Source organism: Ambystoma mexicanum, chromosome 6q (assembly GCF_040938575.1).
Source record: "Ambystoma mexicanum isolate Mex_15411 chromosome 6q, UKY_AmexF1_1, whole genome shotgun sequence".
Lineage (NCBI taxonomy): Eukaryota > Metazoa > Chordata > Amphibia > Caudata > Ambystomatidae > Ambystoma > Ambystoma mexicanum.
The window spans coordinates 768,268,591-768,291,706 of record NC_090937.1 but is presented as its reverse complement, the minus strand read 5'-3'; the positions used below and the strand labels follow the sequence as shown (position 1 = coordinate 768,291,706).

The following is a 23,116-nucleotide window of genomic DNA, read 5'->3' as shown; positions in this document are numbered from 1 at the left end:
GGGTTCTTGAGGAGGGCGAGGCCCTCATCCCAAATGTCGTCCAGTAGAGCCACCGCTAGGACCGTCTTCCTCTTGGCCTTGCGCCGTTGATAAAGGAATCCTTCCTTTTTCTTCTCCTCAGGGCAGAGTTGGAAAAGCTCGGATGCCCTGGCGATCATGGAGTGGAACGATCCAATCTCGTCGGGCGGAGAAGCCCTGGTGGGAGGTGACGACGGTAGATCCTCGTCGTATACCTCGTCGTCCGTACCCGTCGCTGCCGTGTCAGTCCCCGTATCATCCCCTCGAGTGGACGGGGAGGAGGGCTGGACGGGGCGCGACGGCTGAAAAGGAGGTGGAGGGTGAATCCTTCTTTTCTTGGGCGGGGGAGCACCAGAAGGTCCCGGATCCCCCGATGGGAGAGGTTCCTCCGTCGGCAACGGTAGTCTCATCCTTATCTCTGAACATAAGGACTGTATAGCCAACAAAATGGCCGCCGAGTTGTCTTGCGGCGCTGGCAGAGGGGAATCCGACGGGCGATCAGGGGCCCCGTCGGCACCCTCGACGATGTCGTCGTCACCTGCGTCGGGATCCATCCCAATGGGCCGGTCTTCTTCCACGCCAAGGCCGTGGCTTAAGACCTCAATCAGCTCCTCCTCCGAGGTTGAGGCCGAATCTACGACGACGCCCTGCCCCCCCTTTTTCTTCCCCGCCGGGGATTTCACGGGGGTCCTATCGATGGGCACAAAAGAGGACTCCCTCCGAGGTGGCAGGGAGAATCTGAGCCCCGAGGTCGCCACCACTGGTGTAGCCTCTACAGGCTGAGCCAGGGCCGCCGCGACAGTATCGATAGAGGGCTTGGCCGGATGGATTAAGGCCTTCACCACCTTAGGTGCGCTCACCGCCTTATCCTTGAGGGGGGGGGGGACACTGCCTCGCTCCCCCTCCGATGGGGCCTTCGAGCTCGACCGGGGCCTCTCCAGGAGCTTCGCCGGGTGCTCGCCCTTCCTCTTACCCGACCCAGAGCGTTGGCTCGTGGCTGAAGGTGCCGGGGAGGGTGCGCCCTGCCTGGCGCCCGTAGAGCCCGACCGTTCGGCGCTCCCGGTGCCAGCGGACTTGCGGTGCTTGGCCTTGTGTTGGACCCCCGTCGCCGGGGCGTCCTCAAAGGTCTTAGAAGACCGCTCGGATTTCTTCCTCTTCTTCTCGCCTGACGGGCTCTTCCCTTCCAGCCAGTTGGCGAGACGCTGATGGTGGTCCTTCATGGTCCGCTCCGACATATTGCCGCAAAACGCACAGTCCTTCTCCACATGCGTCTTGTCCTCATGTAAGCAGTAGAGACAAAAGGAGTGTTCGTCCTCCTTAAAGACGTTCTGCAGCTGGCATCCAGGGCAGACCCTGAACAGCTTTCCGGGCGTCGAGCTTCCCTTCTCCTGGGCCATGTCCGGGCCTGAGAAACTTCTGGAGTCCTCCAAAAACGTAGCTCGACGAAATCTTCACCCTTGAGGGGCGCAGACGAATCCGACACGGGTCCCCGTTGATCGGATGGAGAGTCGGTGGAGCTTGAGGCTCTTTTGACCGAAAAAACGAAGTTTTTGAGAAAAAACGTGAAAAAATAGCACTAACGCTCGAGAGCAATAGCACGAGGATCCCAACACATGAACGTGCGGTAAAAATCTGAAGATGGCTGCCAGAGGCGGTGCTTAGGTAGAGGGCAGTCATTGGCTGTGGTCAGTATGACGCAGAGACCAGTGATTGGTTACTACTACGAAAGACAGATCAGAAACGAAACTGATACTGGTTTTTTCTTTACCGAGGATTCCCAGCCTGACGACGGGGAATATTCATGAGCATGTGAATCCATGCCAGACCCCATGCTGGAGAATTACAGGTTTGTATGCAATGCAGGGTTCAAAATTGAGGGGAGCTGGGAGCTATTTATCTCTTCCTTCTAGCCTAGAAGAGCCTGGTTAGCTTGAAAGGACGAGCTACCAGGAGCTACCTTTGGCAACTACGGTTTCTTAAATGTGCAGAAACGTTTCTGTTTCACTTTCTGCTTCAAAAGTCAAATACTTGGAACAAAGTCAAAACCAGTAATTTACTGCATTTCGAACATTCTGATTGGCTGAGAGGTGGTTGATAACCTCCATATGCGAATAGTGCTTATTCAGATCCAAATGCCACCTCTAGTGAATTGAGCTTAATTTCTTAATCCAGGGAGAGTACATGTCTGAAAGTTAATGTAGATTGTTTGAAATTGGAGGGAGCCATTTAGCTCCAGGTTATAGGCCAAGAGAGCCTGGTTAGCTTGAACCAAACAGCTACCAGGAGCTACTTTTCTTCCTCCCAAGTAACCTGTGCCACACATATACATAAGATTGACTCTCGGAATTTAAATAAGAGGTGCATTAGGAAAGGCATAGCAGACATTTAAAGCATGATGCGTCATATTCTGGATATCATGCGGATGTTAGAGTTGCTGCACACAATTTACAAGCTCCTAACTGCAGTAGCTGCGAAAGAAAGATCGGCAGCATCACAGAAAAAAGTGGCAGCAGAAACGAACATGGCGTGGCAGTAAAAAGACAGCAAGAGAGCCTGATGAAATAACAGTGGCAAAGTGATGATGTAGTGGCCTCCTTCCTTTCGAACAGACCGTCTCAAGTTCAACTGGGCCTGTTCCTCTACTCTATCTCACTCTCCCCACCTGTGACATCCCTCAGGGCTCTATACTCTCACTGTGCCTCTTCAACATTTACCTTACATCCACCTGATCACCTCCTCTACTCATTTTCAAAGCTATGCACACGACACTCTGCTCTCCTTTAAGCTTCCCTCCTTTCCTTCCGTTCTCCTTCCCGACTGACTGCTATTCAGGCATTGTGCGCTTCTAACGATCTCTGCCCTAGTGCTAGTATGACTGAGATCCTTCTCAGTGAAACTCCTGCTCCCTCCTTCCCCCCCACCCTCTGGACGCACTCGCTGGGCCCCTTTCCCTTAACTGCTTGTGAGGCAAAAAATATGGGTGTCATCTTTGACTCCTCTCTCTCCTTCTCACCTAATATCATTGACCTTGTGCAAAAAAAAAATCACTTTCAGCTTCACCTTCTCAGAGGCATTCTCCCTTTCCTCACCTTCACCCAGAAACTTAATGTCTCCAGAGTTCTGGTTCTCGCTCGGCTTGACTACTGCAACAGCCTCACCCTTAATCTGCCTCTTTCCTCCCTGCGCCCTCTTCAACTAATCCAGAATAGGACTGCAAGTCTTATCCTTGGCCTCATGCCCTGGGAACGTATCTCTCCAGATCTAAAATCTCACAACTGGCTCCCTCTGGCTGCGAGGATCAAATTCTGGACCCTCTGCATCAGCCATAAAGCTTTCTGGGGCCTGGGACCACTCTATATCCAACTCTCTCCCCCTAAATACCTCCTTGCTTGAATTCTTCGTACTTCTAACTTTAACTCTCTGCAAGTCAGACACCTCTCTAAGCAGACAGTGGGGGTAGCTCTCTTTCTTCGGCAGGAGACTCCCTCTGCAATGGCCTTTATACCCCCTCTCCGTCTTGAGCCCGATCTCCTTAAATACTGGAAGCTTCTCAAGACCTTCCTTTTCTCCTCCTCCCTCCCTTGCTAGACCAACCTGCCTCTATGTCTGGTGGCCTTTTCCCTCATGAGCCTTACTGGGGCAGACCCTCCATCGACCAGGCTCCCCTTACCAGCACTTGCCCTCAGGCACACTGAGTCTGATCCACCTCCCCTACCTCGAACTAGCTTACCCATTTCCCCCTGCCTGAACACTTGCCCTCCTGGACCTCCATCAGCACTTGACCAGCCCCTTCGCCCCTTGCACTTCTCCCTCCTCCCCTCTCCCTGCACTTCCTGTTTATTGCACTTGCGTGATCCGAATGTCGCGAAGCCTAGTAGGACAGTTATTGTTATATTTTCTCCCCCTGTACCCCTCCACATGTACACATTCTTAATAAATAAAGATAGGTAATGGCTTAATTAGCAGTAGCCACAAGATGGAAGAATTGAAAGGAAAGACACGTAAAGAGGGAATAAAAGGGAAAGCAATGCAAAGAGAGTGAAAGGGAAGATAATTTAAAACATAGCAAGAGAGAATAATCAACAGACAGTCAGCACAAGGGCAAATGACAGAGCAGAAAGGTAACAGAAGGAGCGAGTTATGGCTTGTGCATTTTTGGTAAAACAAGCTCCATGCATTCTAGAGAGGCTATTCGGACCTGTGAGAACCTCTCAATGTTAAATTGCTACACAATAGTATCATTTTATTTCCAATCTGTGTGTTACTTTTAATGTTTTTGAGCTGCCCAGTTCTCCAAATCATCCATTGCACTTACACTCTCCTAAGAACTCATGCAGGATACTGGACTTTGGCAGTTCATGGGTCAGGATGAGCAACTCCTGGTCAGAGGACAATCCTGACACCCAGGAGCGACTTACAGCTCCCGCTTAATGAATTCCAATTCAGCCCAAGTAATGTACCTTAGTCAGCTTTGTCCAATAAAGGCATCCCGGCCTCAACTGATTGCCTTACCATGCAAACGGCAAACAAATCTGCACCGGCACGAACATGGCAGCCAATACAATGGGAAATGTGTTTTATGGTCTCATTAACTGGCCCAAATTAACCATCGGTCACAAATGCACCCAGGGAAAGAAGAAAAGACACGTGGGAAGGTTTCACAAAATGCACACTCCAAAAACGAACAAAAGTTCAGTCGTATCCAAAACAGGGGCACCCAAACCATCAACATTTAAGAACAAAAGGCTTAACATGTACATACCTCCACATGTAATTGAACCAGCCTTTGTGAAATTGGATGGTGAATTCAGTAGCAGTATTGGCTCAGTGTTGACAGAGAGCATTTCCCTCTGTACAACATTGTAAATGTTCTGCAAGCAAGAGGACGTAAAAATACAATTATTCTCCTCAGAAATATAAAACACATTTTAACAGAAAAAGACTGCAGACAAGGACCCCACCGTTTTCCTCAATTTAGCACCTATTAGAAAATAAGATACACAATTTCTGTCTGTTAAAAAGCACATCTTTGTGTTAGACAAAACATTAAACCATTTAGTCTCCCATAAGTCCCTTTTCTTAAGTGGGTCGACTGAAAACCAGTTTGACTGCAAATTATTGTTTGGTGCAGTTCCAGTATGATGTGACATGCCCCAAGGACAGCTCTCAGCACTGCCTCTGAGCCCAATTAAAGAAAGGCAGTCCCCGGAAAGAATTCTATTTGTAGGTGTAAAAGACAAGGGAAAGCTTGAATCAGTAACTTATGATACCTTGCACATGGCTAGTAAGAAATGGTGTGCTCTGTGCACGAGGAGAGCTGACATTCATGATAGGGGGACAAGCAGGTTACAAGCAAGTTATGCCTGGCCAGAAGATTGCAACTTGAAATTTGTACCTCTGGCTTGGACGCATTGGCTCTCATAGTTGACTGAGTCTAGGACACTAGCGGAGAGCGTTTGTCATGTTTATGAAAAATGGAAAACCTGTCTAAATCCCACAATTACAAAGCATCTCTAAAACGATAAGGGCGAACGCGTGCTGGTCCCAGAAACCACTTTACCCTTCTGAGAAAACGTTCAGGGTTTTGGACCAGGGAGATACTACCTTGCTTATTTATCAGGCTGATAGAACAGTACAGAAGCACACTGTGTTTGACCTTTAACAGAGGTTTTGCAGCTTTATCTGCGATTTAGATTCATGCGGCATGCATATCCCACCACCTAGCGCTCGTGCCTGAAACCACAACCCGTTTGCCTGAAAAGTGTAAATGAGGGGATGCATTCCAAATCAGCTTAATATCCCACAATTCATAGCAGGTGCTAAGCCAACATGGCTACAGTAGTATTCAGACCCCACGTTCGATGGCATTTGACAGCTCTACTGGATAACAAACACAGTCTTTGCTATTATTGATGACAGATAGGGTCTACACTAATAAACCAGAATACCTGTTAAGTAGCAGGTGAAAGGGGGGGGCACATTTAAATAGCGGGGATCCCGGTTGTCTGCTACACTGAGTGAAACACAGACTCACTTGCTCTTGCTGCTTAAATGATCACCATATTGTAAGCACCATCAGCCTGCATTGTTTTCATCGACCTGGCTTTGAAGACACAACGAACCTGCTGCTGCGAGTTGGTAGCTTGGGGCATGAAAGCACACCAGGGCATGGCCAATGGACACAATGCTTGAAATCATTGAACGGGCTTCCAGCAGAGTCATTACTATGCTGCTTTTTTTGTTTCTCTCTTATGGTGACCGAGAGCCTCGCTCAAAGCCTCGGAGCCCAGGGGAGAGTTGTTACGTTATCTGCTGATATTTGACAAATCTTTTTCCATAAAAAAACACATTTTGCAGCAATAAGGATTTCTTAAGCATCGATAGCATAACCTGAACTTTCATTGCAATTAAGATGGGAGTAGGATCTTGTCCATGGATCCGATTCATTGCAGCTCTCTCAACCGATTTACTGTTAGGACCCACTCAGACTTGTAGTGCATATCTTACGTTTCTAAAACGTATACCGCGCACCATTGTCAGGTGTGCCATAATTAGAAATTTTTATTCATTTAAGCATTTTAATTAACATTTGATGGGCATAATAGAAAAAAGGACAGCAAACTCCAAAGTGTCTCCAGCACATCAGGTAAAAAATTGCAAAAGCAGCAATAAGAAATGTGAATATTAGCAAAAACAGACACTCTCCTGCGGCAGATGTGGTGCGGGAAATACCAAAACCTGCAAGAGCACAGATACAAAAGTAGCCTTTTCGACAAAAGAACCTTCGTTCACCTTTGAGACCTCAAACCCAAGGTATTACCTGGTGCCTCAAGCAACACAAAAATTGATCTGGCGGGTTTTGAGGTTCAGTTTCGTCCTGAGCAGGAGCGAGGCCACCGTTATATTATTTCACTTGGCATTTCGTTTAATACTATTGCACATAACATGCTGGGTTCGACAATGAAGGCACCTAGGTCCCAGTCTTCAAACCTTTATATGACCAGAGTTCCTAAGCTCCAAGCAGGGATCCATGAGAGGTGTATGTACTGATGAGACAAACATTGCGTACCCAATAACATACACAAAAATGGTCTGTCTGTGGCTTACATCTTAGAATCCCATGCTTTGAATAGGCCACCATCCGAAAAAGGGGTCCGGGTTATGACAGTGGTGTTCCTGTCAAACTATTCCAATCTTTCATTTATATGGACTTGTGGTCCTTGTTCGCTGGATTTGACACACAAACCGTTCTTTATCAGTCATTCATGAGGACCTAATCAGTCTTACTACACTATCAGACAGAGCGAGGGATGCCATTAGGATAGTATTAGTAAATGTAAAATTTGGTTAACAGCCTTGAGTGAACTGTGAACTCTACCCTCCCTCCCCCTGGTTCTGAGAGAACTGAGATATACATGAACCCCCTTCCCTGTAGGAGGTGCTCTCAAGAAGCAGTAACACTGGCAGGGCAACTAGTGGACAGGAGCACCAAGAGAAAGACATGAACCCTCTGCATGCATTGATCAATGCAGTGCACCTTTGCAAACCCAGCTAATAACGGCCCAATAAGTAAAGATACTTTGACTGGTTTTAGTGAATTAAAAATAAACCTGGAATCTACAAAATTCACCAAAATGCCCAATGAGGTTTGCCATTAATTCTTCGGCACCACACGTCATTTGCTTTCAAGAAAGCTGAGCAATAGAACCCACTATCTAGCAAAAGCACATGAACATTTGGATATTGCCCAGTAAGGGAGTGCAAGTGTGACGGATTGCCAATTGTGAAGGTGCAAAAGCACTGCCTTTTTTTATTTTTGTCGATCTAAAATGGTGCAGGGCAGGTTCAAAGGTTACATGTGCATTCCTGACTGATGTCAGAACACCACATTTCTGCAGGCAGAGGTGGCTCTTCTACACCTCCATTTCCAAACTGAATTGTGTGCCTTATTCAATCTGGTAGAACAAACATCTTTAAATAGAAGCCATGCCTGATTGGTGCATGGTGACTACTAAGGAAACAAAATTATAGAGCCACTGAGGTTTTATATCACACTAGTGTCAGCTGTGTGAGCAGGGCCCAGCTATGACAGGACTGATGTGTATTAGTGTCTGGAATGACTGTTGTCATAGCTGCTATGTAGAATGATAGCCAGGCTGCTGCTTTTTGATCTACTTGCAGGAAGGTAAATACCTTTCTCTGCGGTCACAGGAACCCTCATCACAAGATCTCCTTGGAATCGGTACTTCAAAAGGCAGTGCTGATATAAAGCCACTCTCACACCAGAGTGTTGAACACTGGAATCCATTTGAAGTTGTCAGTAGGCATGGGAAGAGGCGAGGTTAGAGTAGGCAGAAGAGGTGGATGGAGAGAAGGGTTCAGCCATGTTGGTTTGTATTAAGGCTCATGTCCCCCCCAAACCTCCATTTCCTGCAGGACAAGGCACTCCGAGTAAGATGTCAGAAGGCCAAGAGCACTTCTTACAACAGCCAGGATGACCAATCCTGTGACATTTTGCTTTTATAATGGAGGAAATGCTCTCCTCCTTGGAATCATCTTTTGATTCACAGAGAAGGATTCATCTGGAACTCTGTTGGGTAGTCAAGTCATAAGTCCTCAGCCATAGAAGTGAAGACCGAACATTCCAAGGCAGATGAGAGCTCTGCCTCCTAACCACCCCCAGGGAACAGTTAGTGTGACATCTACTGTTAGATCAATGCCTCTCTGCTGCCTGTGATCAGGGATCCTGCTCAATAGAGTTGAAGGACTCCCTGCCCCTCCTGCCCCCTGTAGTTACCAGACAGCTTCACACAGTGCAAGTGCACAACTAAGAACTCGCCTTGTTCCTGGTGAGTGCAGATTGGACCTCCCGGCAAACCGTAAGTCAAGGAACATGGCTGGGCCATGATTCTCGCATTGAACCGCTTGTGAGCTATACCAACCCAGACATTGCCTGCACATCCAAAGCTGATTTGTGCCACGTGCTATTGCTGCCTGGATGATAACACAAGTTGGACCCAGTCTACCAGCTCACCAACTTGATGCCGAATCACCACCTCAGGAAGCTTCTTGAAGCCTGGCACAACTGTATGGAGTACCCAAAGACAAGAAGCCAAAAGTATTGTGATGTGGCTCTGACCCCCTGGTCAAATTTTGTGACAATAGTGACTTAATCCCCTTTCTCTATATTTTTTTCTTCAAAGACATATCTTTGAACTATTGACATTGTTTCAAGGTCTGTTGCCTGAAAACCCCTGCTGATCAACCCAGTGTGCCCTTTCACACCAAGTTCCGAATTCTGCGTTTCGTTTACCGGGGTGGGTTTGTAGTGTTTTTAGGTCGTTTGTTTTGATGGTTTTTATTAAAGTTCCTTTATTTTTATAGAACCTTGAATGGACATTTCTATTTTGGAACCATTGTACTAAAGCCGTTTGGTTTACTACTATTAACAGATCACACCCCTCCTGCAATTATAGTCTGCCATTGGCCCACGCGATCAGAAGCGGCAAAGCAGGTTTACCTTTTGGGATCTGTATATTTCACCCCATGGTCGAGATCACTGCTGGTTTAGTAGTAGTCTTGGGATGCAGTGATTTAGTCACTATTCATCACTGTGCTCGTGCATAACAGAAGTCGTATCACCACTGTAAGTGACGGTCTGACAGTTTGGAGACTGGATTAAATGTAATGATCTCCCAAGAGGATTTCCTTGTTCCCCTGGCATAAGGGCATTTGACATTTTTCTTCCAAACAATTGCTAAATATTTCCATTTAACGTCTATATGAGGCCCATAGCAGGCCCTCATGGTAGCTCGATAAACTGTCTGCACTGTTTAGGTTCCTAGAAGACACCAACAACCTAAAGATGACATCAGTCCATTGTTACAGGGTTTTAATATGCGCCTTGAATAGGTGTATTTCACCCATACACCGACGTAGAAGGAGGATAAAGCATGGGGTATTCTGGAACTGGGTACAGTTACCTCAAAGCAGCTACTATGGGATCATGTGAAAAACGGCATATATTGTGTTTGGGCTGGGATTGAGGGCCTGCAATGGCCACTTGTCATGCAATTCTCTGGCCCACCCTACTTTTAGGAAGGGTCATCATGCCAGTCACCTATATTATATTTTACTAGACACAGCAAATTGGGCTGTAGCAGTTAATATGACAGTCTGGAAAGTGACGACGATTATCATTTTGAAGATTTCTGTCAATGTGACACATCTATTAAATATGGAAACATCCAACACTGATGTTAGGAGCACAAACTACAGATTAAGTGGGTCAACCTAGATCACAAGGCCGTGATTCCATCCTTTTATTATTCATTTCCATGCCTACTGGAAAGGGTACTTTCGAATCAAGACGTCAGATATTGATGTTGGATTAGCATACAAGACAATAGATATTTCCCCCATGTCACGAGACCAAGTAATCAAAGTAAATATTAGGACTAGGTCTTCCTGGTTTGACAAGGAATGGCAAAGCTTTAAAAAGCATTGTTTACAGAGTTGATAACCATGACAGAAGAACACAGTGTAGCGAACTGAAGGTCACAATTCAAGGAACTATCTGCACATTTTTTTAAAAAGTAGTGGAAGCCCACATTGGGAAAGTCTCCAAAGGGTGGTCATAGATGCAAACGGGTCTTTAGGAGGCTAGCTGCAAATGGTATGGAACCTAATGAAACAGAATGACACCTGTAACCTTTTGAGGATGTGGTTTCAATGTTATGGTACACTGTACAGCATTAATGTAAATCCCCCATGGCACGAAACCACGACATTTACATTGATACATCTCCCTCTCGAAGGTTGAAATTCTCAAAAAATGAGGTTGAGGGTGAAAAACCTGGTAAAGCGCCAGGGTGAGACAAGCTCCCAATACCTATGTTAGAAAATGTACCCATTGTGTGGGTACCCTTCCTGACTGACCTGTTCATAGCATTAAAGTCACAAACCCAGTCACATGGGCTGGGGAAGAAATTGTGCCCATCACAAAATATGTGACCAATCACTATCTGGGATTATTCTCTCATCCCTCTGTTAGATGGGCAGGGGAACATTTTTGGGGAAATTCTGATGTACACCCTAGAGACCTGGGTTAGTGAAGGATATCCTGTCACTCTTTCAATCTGGTATCCAAGAGGGTACTGGAACAGTGGGCCAGAAATTTCTCATCAGCCTGTTTATGCAGACATGTGTTGTGCAAAGGAGAGACGCATGTAGTTTTTAATTGACCTAAAGGCAGCCTTTAATAGCATTCAGAGGTACCTCATGTGAACCATTTGGCTTTAATTAACATTGCTCGCCCTCTTGTCAGCTATAGTTCACTTGCATATTGAGAATTCTGCAGAAATAACATTGTCCCAAGGGGGTCAATTGAGTGACGCCTTTCTGGTAGAGTTGGGGTTTTACAAAAGAGAGGACTCGCATCCCTTGATGTTTCTCACTTACATAAATGGGGTGGCCCTTGGATTGACCAATCTTGATGCAGTTATTCTTTCAATGACTCTGATGGGCATCACAAAACAGTTAAATTGTTTCAATACATTCGGAAGGAGAAGGTTGCAACCATTAGCCTTAGCACAACAGCTGTGCTAGCTTGTCATAGTATCAGGATCCCAATGGAACTGGAAGAGGAAGCAATATCACCAGGTGGAGGCATCACATTTTCTAAAAATTCATTGTCGTCAAGCCAGATTACTAAGAAGTAGCTTTTGCTTAATAGGTCAGCAGGGGCTATGCAGTCCTTCAATAAAAGCTTTGGCGGCTGAGCGGTTCTTCCAACGATTTACATTTTGAGTGCTTTAGTGCTCAGGCATGATGAGAAATTCTGTACGCCACTGAAATTTGGGGACACAAAGCTGAGTGACTGACAGTATGGGAAAAACCATCCACAAACATTCACTTTGCTCACACAAGGTTCGCCAAATGTACCTATACATGTGGAGGTGAGAGCAGGCGGGTAGACTATGAGACTCAACTCATGCCAGTAGTTTATTTATTGGCCGAGGATGCACAGTTCCCAGGAGACGGTGGCTTACACGAAAGCCCTCTGGGATGTCATTTGTCCCCCATGGGGTAGTTCATGATCCATATTCCAACATATCAACCGTGTACTTTCTACAATCTACATTAAACCCAGGGCACCTTATTGACTACCCAATTGGCATTTCCAAACAAACGATATTGCTTATAAGGACCAAGTATTTTGATTGGGCTTTATGTAATACAATGGCAAGGATCACCCCGTGTCGTTAACTATCTTGAGCACAAGCGTCCTTCTCCACTGAGACCTATTTTAGCCAAACCAAGCCACAGTACAGCAAGATATCATTTCTGAGGTTTTGTCTTAATTTTCTGCACTTAGCAGATTGAACAGCCTGCTGGTTCAAAGGGAGCTCAGATAAACGCCTGAACTGTGTTACCCAGATAGAAGATACAGTGTATGTTTTTGCTGTTATGCCTTCTCTATGTGTACCTCTGGAAACAATGGTTGCTTCCAAGCTTTAGCTCAAATACCGTGACAGCAATAGAAGCTCTGCACTGTTGCAATTCAAAGTCTAGTAATGTGGTTAATTTTGCGGTTTCCATCTTCCTAAGCCAAGCATGGAAAGGAAGGAGAACAGAAGGACAAACCTTCTGAAGATGTTAGTATTAGAATGTATCATTGTAATTTCACTTTAGTCCACATAAGGAGTAATCCTTTTGACTGATATTTACTATTGTATGTTTGAATTTGACCTGATACGGTTTTTATTCTGTCTATTAGTTTTACTATTATTTTATATTTGTATGAATTATGCACTTTGTATCAGGCTTTAGTTTTAAGGATCATTTACCCAAAATAAATGCATTATTCAACTTGCTGATTGTAAACGCATAGGTTTAAAGGGGTAGTGAACTAAACCTTCAGAGATTATAGGCTTCAAATTCAGCATTTGTGGGGATGAGCAAAACGTCCTTACCACTTACTAAGAGAAGTACCTCAAACTACTGACGTCTAAGTCACTTCCCCTAGAAATGTATACTGGAGTTAGAGACCAGATCTATGCAAAGGAACCAAGCCCCGAGTCAACAGTGATGATGATGATGAAAAATATAGCCTTTTCTTGGATTGGGTCTTCTCTCTGCCGTAGTTCTAAGCCAGAGTATAAAAATAAATGTTCATGGTGGCCCCTCACCCTAACTTTGATTCAACAATGCTGATGAAAAGATGGGGTACATCAATGTACTTGTAGGGTGCATATAAAAACTAAAAGTATCTAGGAGTAAGAGAGGGGCTTGCCAGGGAGTGCTTTTGTGCAGAAGCACAAGGAAAGGCGCGGATGCGGCCTCAGATGCGATGTGATTTGCCCTCCCACCGATACGCTGCTCCCTTAATGCTCATCATGCCAGTCTGGCCCTGTACTAGGTGGGAAGCCTCTGGTGCCGATGGTCCTTGCCAGGAAGAAGCATCTAGCTTTATACTGGGAGGCAATACAGGCCTTCTGCACCACCTGCCTCTTGCACAGCAGCCGAGCAGAGCTGCCAGGGCCAGAGGAGAAAGTCAACCCCTACAGTGTCCACTGTTGCATCAATGGCAGAGATCCAACGTTGACTATGGAACAAGTTACTTACCTGTAACTGTTGTTCTCCAGCATGGGTCTGGCATGGATTCACATGCTCATGAATATTCCCTGTTGTCAGGCTGGGAATCCTCGGTAACAGAAAAAACAGTTTCACTTTCACTTACAAACTGTTTTTCTCCTACAAATCACTGAGCTCTGGGTCATACTGCCCCCAACCAATGACTGCCCACTGTCCGATAAGGCTGCTTGCAACAGTGCCTGGATTTCACCTACCCTTGTGGCATAGGTAATGGCCACGAGAAAAGCTGTCTTCCACAAAAGGAAATTGAGAGGAGCTTGATGCATAGGCTCGAAAAGGGCCCCCCCCCCATGAGCCTTGTCAGTACCACGTTGAGCTACTCTTCCGGGGCAGGCGCCTTCACGATCAAAGAGAAGACCGTCCCGGAGACCTGGTGTAGCGGAGATAGCCGCCAGATGAACCTTGATGGAGGAATGCGCCAGCCCCGCCTTAGCCAACGACAACAAGTACGGAAGGATCTGAGGGGCCGTGACCCTCAGAGGGGTGATCCTCTGCGACCGGCACCAAGTCACGAAACGCTTCCATTTGTGCCTGTAACACTCCAGAGTCAATGAAGGAACAAGTTACTTAGCTGTAACTGTTGTTCTCCAGCATGGGTCTAGCATGGATTCACATGCTCATGAATATTCCCCGTCGTCAGGCCGGGAATCCTCGGTATAGAAAAAAATCAGTATCAGTTTCGTTTCTGATCTGTCTTTCTTAGTAGTAACCAATCACTGGTCTCTGGGTCATACTGCCCCCAGCCAATGACTGCCCTCTCCCTAAGCCCGCCTCTTGCAGCCATCCTCAGATTTGGTAGAACATAAAGTGGCAGTATAACCAAGTGAAGAGCCGCAGAGGGGTAGGCGGGAGGGTTCGCATGTGAATCCATGCCAGACCCATGCTGGAGAACAACAGTTACAGGTAAGTAACTTGTTCCTTCTCCAGCATGGGGTCTGGCATGGATTCACATGCTCATGAATAAGAGAATACATAGCAGAACACACATGCACAACCACGGGAGGTGGCAACAGGCTCAACATTAAGCAATACAACAACTCAACATTAAGCATCTCTTACCTCCTCACCAGGCTCACCTTAAGCGCGCAGTAGAATCTTGTGAATGTGTGCGTCGACCTCCACGTCGCAGCCCTGCAGATGTCCAGCAGGGGCACACCAGACAGGAACGCCGTGCTAGCAGCGATCACTCTGGTCGAATGGGCTCTCGGACGGCCGGGCAGCGGTCGGTTTTCCAACCGGTGACAGTGCATGATGTAGCCGGAGATCCATCTGGAAATGGAAGTCTTCGAGAGAGCCTTCCCTTGATTCACAGTCCCAAAGTTCACAAACAGCTGTGATGTCTTCCGAAAACTCTTCGTGCGGTCCACGTAGAACTTCAGCGCTCTAGCTATGTCCAGCGAGTGCAGAGTCCTTTCAGCCGGCGACGAAGGAGACGGGAAGAAAACTGGCAACACCAAGGGTTCGTTGAGGTGGAAGTCCGACGGCACCTTGGACATGAAGGAGGGGTGCGTCCTCAGCACCACCCTCGTGTCCTGAAACGTCAAGTATGGCGGCTTGCAAGATAGGGCCTGGATCTCTCCCACTTGTCGTGCAGAGGTGATTGCCACGAGAAACGCTGTCTTCCACGACAGAAACTTCAACGGTGCCGAATGCAAAGGCTCAAATGGGGGCCCCATGAGCCTGGTCAGCACCACGTTGAGCTCCCACGCCGGGGCAGGGGCCTTCACCGGCGGGAATGATCGGAACAATCCTTTCATAAATTCCTTCACCAGTCGATGAGACCACAAGGACACCCGTCCCGTAGTTCTGGTGTATCGTGAGATGGCGGCCAGATGTATCTTGATGGAAGCGTGAGCTAGTCCAGCCTTGGCCAATGACAGTAGGTACGGCAATACTTGAGGGGCCGTAATCCGCAGAGGGTTAATCTTCTGTGCACGGCACCAGACAGAGAACCTCTTCCATTTATGTCCGTAGCACTTGAGAGTTGAGGACGCCCTGGCCTTTGCAGTCGGCCGGGATGTCGTACCCTCCAAACTCTAGTGCTGCAGGAGCCAGGCCTGCAAGTTCAGCGACTCCGGGTTGTGGTGAAGAATGGCACCTCCTTCTCTGGAGAGAAGATCTGCGTCCGTCGGCAGCTTGACTGGTGTGGACGTTGACAAGTCCAGAAGGTCCGGGAACCAGTTCTGTCTCGGCCACGCCGGTGCGACGAGGATCATCCTGCACCGGGACCTCTTGAGCTGGTTGATGAGCCGGAGCAACGGCAGCGGAGGGAACGCATAAAGAAATAGGCCGTCCCAGGGGAACGAGTAAGCATCGCCCATGCTCCTCGGCTAGGAGAACCTGCTGGCGAACCTCCGGCACTTGGAATTTGTCGCTGTCGCGACGAGATCGATTTGGGGTTCGCCCCATCATCGGAAGAGTCGATCCACTCGATCCTGGCTTAGTTCCCACTCGTGGCACGAGCGCAGCTCTCTGCTGAGTGAGTCGGCGATCGTGTTTTTTATTCCTGCCAGATGAAGGGGCACCAGAAACATCCCTTGGGCGACGGCCCAATGCCACAGATCCTGGGTTCCGTGGATAGGGCAGGGGATCTGGTTCCGCCCTGCTTCCGGATGTAGAACATCGTGGTGGTGTTGTCGGTGAAGATCCTCACCACTTTGCCCTTGACGGACGGAAGAAAAGACCTGAGGGCCCAGAACACTGCGCGGAGCTCCAAGATGTTGATGTGGAGTGACTTCTCCTCTGGGAGCCAAAGGCCTCTCGCGTGAAGATCTCCGGAGTGCGCTCCCCAACCTTCCAGGGAGGCGTGAGGCGTCACCGTCACCTAATGAGCTGGGGTCTGAAAGTCCGTGCCCGCTGACAGATGAGAGCGGGTACTCCACCACCGGATCGCCTGACGGAACGTCTCGTTGAGAGGGATCCGGTCCTCGAAGCTGCCCGTCGACTGGACCCAGCGGGCGTCGAGGAACTCTTGTAAGGGGCGCATCCGAAGCCTGCAAAGGCGCACCAGATAAATGCAGGAGGACATCATCCCGAGGAGGGACTGGATAGATCTTACCCTGGCCATGTCCGTGGCCAGCATACGCTGCACCTTGCCCAGAATGGTCCTGGTCCTTTCCTCCGAAGGCGAGGCCAGCCGCGCCACTTTGTCGAGATTGGCTCCCAGAAACAGGGCGACTTGCGACGGAACCAGGTGGGATTTTGGAAAGTTGATGGAGAATCCCAGGTCCGTGAGCAGCTGGACGGTCTTCGCAGTGTGCTCCACGGCGAGCTCCCTTGTCCTTGCCCGGATGAGCCTGTCGTCCAGGTAGGGGTAGACGTGGATCCCCTGTAGGCGCAGCCGCGCCGCCACCTGTGCGAGGCACTTGGTGAACACCCTGGGTGCCGACTTCAATCTGAACGGGAGGGCCTTGAACTGGTAGTGCCGCCCTTGGACCACGAACCTGAGGAACTTTCGGTGTCTTTTTAGAATGGGGATGTGGAAGTACGCATCCTCCAAGTCCAACGACGACAGGAAATCGCCCTCCTCCAGCTGTCCCAGCACGTGCTGGAGGATGACCATCCGGAACTTCTGTGCCTTGATGTACATGTTCAGTCGTCGCAGGTCCAGGATGGGGCGCCATCCTCCTGTCTTCTTTTTTACAAGGAAGTACCTTGAGTAAACTCCGGAGCCCCGAAGCCTCTTTGGGACGAGCTCGATGGCCCCATTCTTGAGTATCGCCCTTACTTCAACAGTAGTTGAGGGACGTGATTTTCCTTCCTGGCCACGGGTGGAACGCGAGGGCACTTCTTCTGAAACTCGAGGGCGTGCCCTTGGGCCAGGGCGTCCAGCACCCAACGGTCGGTGGAGATGGACTCCCACACGCTGACGTACCTCGCCAGCCGGCCTCCCACCGGGGTGCTTCGGCGGGGGCCCGACCCCACGGTCGATTCAATCTTGTTTGGAGTCCGCCTTGCCTCCTTGACCTCTCTGTCGACAACGACTGTCACCACCCGACTTGCCGCGTCCCCTGTAGGCTTCCTCGGACGAAGATCTTGCCGCTTGGTGATACGTGGAGGAGCCACTGCCGGATCCCTTGGAGGCACCTTGTCTGCCTCCGGAGCTCCGAAAGGACGGCCGTCGTTGTTGGAGCACTCCCAGTGCCCGGGCAGTCTCTGTGTCTGTCTTGATGGCCTGAAGGGACTCATCAATCGCCTTCCCAAACAGGTTGTTCCCGTCGAAGGGCATGTCCAAAACCTTGGTTTGTACGTCCTGGCGGAAATCCGTCGCCTTGAGCCATCCTCGTCGTCTCAGGCAAACGCTGTTGCCCAACTGACGGAAACCGGTGTCGGCGATGTCCGTTGCCACCGTGATGGCGTGGTCCGAAGCAATCTCACCTTCCTGTAGGATTTCAAGGGCCTCAGCCCTTTTGGCGTCCGGAAGAAGTCCAACAGAGGGGCGATTTAGAACCACAACTCCCAGTCGTAGCGGGCTACGATAGCCAGGGCGTTGGCCGCCTTGATCGTCGTCGCTGCGGATGAGATTACCCGTCGTCCCATCGTGTCCAGCTTCCTGCCCTCGCCATCCGGCGGGGAAGTTGATGTCGAGGCCGATGCCCCCTCCCCCCTCAGCTTTCTTCTTTGCCGCTGCCGAGATGACCGAATCCGGGGTAGGTTGCGCCCGAAGGCACAAGGGGGCAGCGTCGGGGACCCGGTACTTCTTCTCGTACCGGTCCCTCTTTGCCGGCGCCGTGGCAGGGTTCTTGACGAGGGCGAGCCCCTCATCCCAGATGTCATCAAGAAGTGGTACGGTGAGGACCGTCTTCCTTTTAGCCTCGCGCCATTGGTAAAGGAACCCTTCCTTCTTCTCTTCTGGGCAGAGCTGGGAGAGCTTGGATGCCCTGGAAATCATGGCATGAAAGGATCCAATCTCGTCGGGCGGGGACGCCCGAGTAGGGGGCGACGGGGGACACGTCCAGTTGTCGCCTCTGTCGTCATCTGTACCGGTCGTAGCCGTGTCCGTGCCTGTATCATCCCCGTGGGTAGTAAACCGGGGGGGAAGGCAGAGCAGGGGAGAGGTGGCGTAGGATGAGTCGTCCTCCTCTTATGCGGTGGACTTACCGAAGGTCCTGGCTCCGGTTCCCCCGTCGGGTCTGGCTCAGGTACCTCCGTCGGGGGGAGGGGCAACCTTGTCCTTATCTCCGAGCATAAGAACTGAATTGCTGACAAAATGGCCGCTGAAGTGTCCTGCGGCGTTGGAAAAAACGGGCGCGAGGGCTCTTGAGGAACCTCGTCGGCGACACCGTCGCTGTTGTCGTCGCCCTCGTCGGGATCCCTCCCGATGGGCTGGTCCTCATCCACGACTTCGATGAGCTCTTCTTCAGAGGTTGTGTCCGTATCCACGATGGCCACCTGCCCCTCCCCCACCTTTTCCAACGAGGACTTCGTGGGGGTCTTCTCAATGGGCCTGAAAGACGACTCCCTCCGCAGTGGCAGGGAGACTCTGGGTCCTGAGGTCGCCTCCACTGGCGTAGCCTCCACAGGCTGAGCACAGGGCCGCTGCGACATCCTCAATCGAGGTCTTAGCAGGGTGAATTAAGGCCATCGTCACCTTCTGTACGCCTGGGGCCTTCACCTTGGGGGGAGGGTCCGAGCCTCATTCCCCCTCTGCCGGAATCTTCGAGATCGACCGGGGCCTCTCCAGAAGCTTCGCCGGGTTCTCGGACTTCCTCTTATCCCAAGCCAGAGCGTTGGCTCGTGGTTGATGGCACCGGTGAGGATGCGCCCTGCCCGGCAGCCAAGGAGCCTGACCGTTCGGCGCTCCCGGTGCCCGCGGACTCGCGGTGCTTGGCCTTTTGTTGGGCCGCCGTCGCCGGGGCGCCCTCACAGGACTTAGAAGACCGCTCGGACTTCTTTTTCTTCTTCTCGCCTGACGGGCTCTTCCCTTCCAGCCAGTTGGCGAGACGGAGGTGGCGATCCTTCATGGTCCGCTCCGACATGTTCCCACAAAACACACAGTCCTTCTCCGTGTGCGTCTTGTCCTCATGGAGACAGTAGAGGCATATCGAATGCTCATCCTCCTTGAAAACATTCTGAAGCTGGCATCCAGGGCAGGTCCTGAACCGTTTCCCGGGCGTCGAGCTTCCTTTCTCCTGGGCCATGTCCGGGGTAGGCCTCGGAACTTCTGGAATCCTCCAAAAGCATAACTTGACGAAATCTTCACCCTGGAGGGGCGTAGAAAACTCAGAAACGGATCCCCGTTGATCGGATGTAGAAACGGTGGAGCTTGAGGCTATATTTAACCGGAAAATGAGAAAAATCTCCTGAAAAAGCGTGAAAACGCATCAAAAGCTCGAAATCTACAGCACGAGGACTCCCAACACTTGAACGTGCGGTAAAAATCTGAGGATGGCTGCCAGAGGCAGGGCTTAGGGAGAGGGCAGTCATTGGCTGGGGGCAGTATGACCCAGAGACCAGTGATTGGTTACTACTAAGAAAGACAGATCAGAAACAAAACTGATACTGATTTTTTTCTATACCGAGGATTCCCAGCCTGACGACGGGGAATATTCATGAGCATGTGAACCCATGCCAGACCCCATGCTGGAGAAGCTCTGGCCCTGGTAAGGACCGCCCTGCAGTCCGCCGGCAGCTCTTACCCACCGAACTCTAAGGCTGCAGGAGCCAGGCCTTCAGGTTCAGCGATCCTGGGTCGTGGTACAGGATTGCGCCTCCTTGTCTGGTGAGAAGTTCTGTTACCACTTGCAGCTTGATCAAAGTTCGACACGCTGAGAAGGTCTGAGTACCAAATCTGCCTCTGCCACGCCAGGGCGAGGAGGATCATCTGGCATTGGCACTGTTAGAGTTGATCGATGACGCATAGCAGTAGAGGCAACGGCAGGAATGCATACAGAACAGGCATTCCCACGGGAAGGAGAACGCGTCCTCCATGCTCCCCGGCTGCGGGGACCATCTCTGGCATTCAGATCGATTTGGGTTCAGCCCCACCTGAGGAAAAGGTTGTCCACTTTTTCCTGCCAAAGCTCCCACTCGAGCAAGAGCATAGCTCCCTGCTGAGGGAGTCGGCCATGGTGTTCTTGGCTCATGCTAGGTGAAAGGGAACGAGAAACATCCCCTGTACAACGGCCCAGTGCCATAAATCCTGCGCCTCTCTGGAGAGCGCCAGGGATCTGGTGCCCCCCTGCTGCCTGATGTAGAACATTGTGGTGGTATTGTCTGTGAAGACCCTCACCACCTTTCCCTTGAGGGATGGAAGGAACGACCTGAGGGCCCAAAACACTGCTTGCAGTTCAAGGACATTGATGTGGAGGTCCCTCTCCTCCGGCAGCCACAGGCCTCTGGCGTGGAGACATCCGTGTGGGCTCCCCAGCCCTCCAGGGAAGCCTCTGTGGTGACCGTCCCCTGGTATGGGGGGACTCTGGAAATCCATGCCCCTGTCAATGTTGGGGCATATGCCACACCACCTTATCGCTCGACGTAACTCCTTGTCGAGAACAATCCTGTCCCTGAAACTTCCGGACACTTGGACCCACCGAGCGTCCAGGAACTCCTGGAGGGGTTACATTCGCAACCTGCAGAGCCTGATCAGGTAGATACACAACGACATCATGCCGAGCAGCGACTTAATGGCCCGCACTCTGGCGATCTTCAGTGTCAACAGCCATTGCACCTTGCCCAAGATGGCCGCGATCCTCTCTTCCGATGGGACCGCAAGGAAGGCGACTATGTCGAGCCTGGACCCCAGGAATAGAGCGTCCTGCGATGGAACCAAGCAGGACTTCGGATAATTCATGGAAAATCCCAGACACAACAGCAGCCAGACAGTCCTGTCCGTGTGGTCGATGGCGATTTCCCTTGATCTGGCTCGGATGAGCAAGTCGTCGGGGTACTGGTACACATGTATCCCTTGCAGACATAGATGGGCCGCCACTGGTGCCAGGCACTTCATAAACACCCTGGGCGCCGACTTTAGTCTGAAGTGAAGGGCCTTGAATTGGTAGTGCTTGCAGGAACTGCTAATGCTTCTCGTGAATGGGAACGTGGAAGAAAGCGTCCTCTAGATCCAGCAATGTGAGGAAAATCCCTTCCAGTTGGCTGAGTATGTGCTGCAACGTGACCATCCTGAATTTTTGGGACTTGAACTTGTTTAGTCGTTGCAGGTCAAGAATGGGCCTCGTGCCCCCAGTCTTCTTGTTTACAAAGAAGTATCTGGATTAAACTCTGGTGCCCCAGAGTCGCTTTGGAACTCGCTCTATCGCCCCTTTTCATAACATGACCCGTACTTCTTGCAGGAGCAGATGGATGTGCTGCTCCTGTCGGGCCACCGGTGGTATCAGAGGACACTTACGCTGCAATTCCAGAGTGTGCCCGTGGGTGAGAGCGTCCAACACCCATCGGTCGGTGGAGATCATCTTACACTCGCTGACAGCCCGCCAGCCGGCTTCCCACCAGGGTGCATGGGTGGGGGCCCGAAGTCCCAGCCGGTTCAGTCCTGCTTCGGGGCCTGCGTGCCGCCTTGGGAGCGACGGCTGCACCACCGAAGGCCTTGGAACGATCCCTGTAGGCCTCCTGGGTCATGGAACAGGAGGGTTGATGGTAGGAAGATGATCCGCCACCAAAACCCTTCGACCATTGTCTGTACTTGCCTCCTGAGGCACGAAAGGAAGGGCAGTGTTGCTGCAGCATGCCTAGGGCCCAGGCCGTCTACGTCTGTCTTGATGGCTTGCAACGAGTCATTGAAGGCCATCACTAAGAGGTTGTCCCCAAACGGCATGTACAGCACCCTCGTCTCAACTTCCTGCCGAAGGTTGGTGGCTTTCAACCAGCCACGATGACTGAGGCAGACACCGTTCCCCATCTGTCGGAACCCTGTGTCTGCAATGTCCAGAGCCACGGTGATGGCATGGTCCGATGCCACTTAGCCCTCCTGGAGGCTCTCCAGTGCCTCAACCCACTTGTCAGGTAGGAATTCCAGTAACGGGGCCATCTTGTATCATAGCTCCCTGTCGTACCTGGCCAGGAACGCAAGGGCATTTGCCATATTGACCGTCGTTGCTGCAGAGTAGATAGCTTTCCAGTCCATTGCATCCAAATTCTTCCCCTCAATGCCCGGGGAAACAGAGGCTGACAACAATGAATTCGAGGACTTCTTCCTTGCAGCCACTAAGACGACCGAGTCTGGGAAAGTCTGCGACTACAGGCACTTGGGTGCGGACTCAGGCACACAGTACTACTTCTCCAGCCAGCCTCTTTTCGCCGGGGCGGGATTCTTCATCAGCGCTAGGCCCTCATCCCAAATGTTGTCCAGGAGAGGCTCTGCCAGAATGGTCTTCCTTTCAGCCTCTCAGCACTGGTACAGGAACCCTTCCTTTTTGGTCTCTTCAGGCGTCAGCTGGAAGGGCTTAGATGCACGGGCAACCATGGAGTGGAATAAATCCACTTT

At 50.4% G+C, this 23,116-nt stretch overlaps 1 protein-coding gene across 2 annotated transcripts in view; it reads right to left on the bottom strand.

Annotated features, from left to right (window-relative positions):
* The window catches only part of TMEM131L (transmembrane 131 like), a 909,664-nt gene that overhangs the window by 382,589 nt on the left and 503,959 nt on the right, over nucleotides 1–23,116 (bottom strand). For both annotated transcript variants that reach the window (XM_069631301.1, XM_069631300.1), the window contains exon 11: nucleotides 4,781–4,889. In XM_069631301.1, the coding sequence (XP_069487402.1) occupies nucleotides 4,781–4,889 (109 nt within the window). The remainder of the gene's footprint in view (nucleotides 1–4,780; nucleotides 4,890–23,116) is intronic.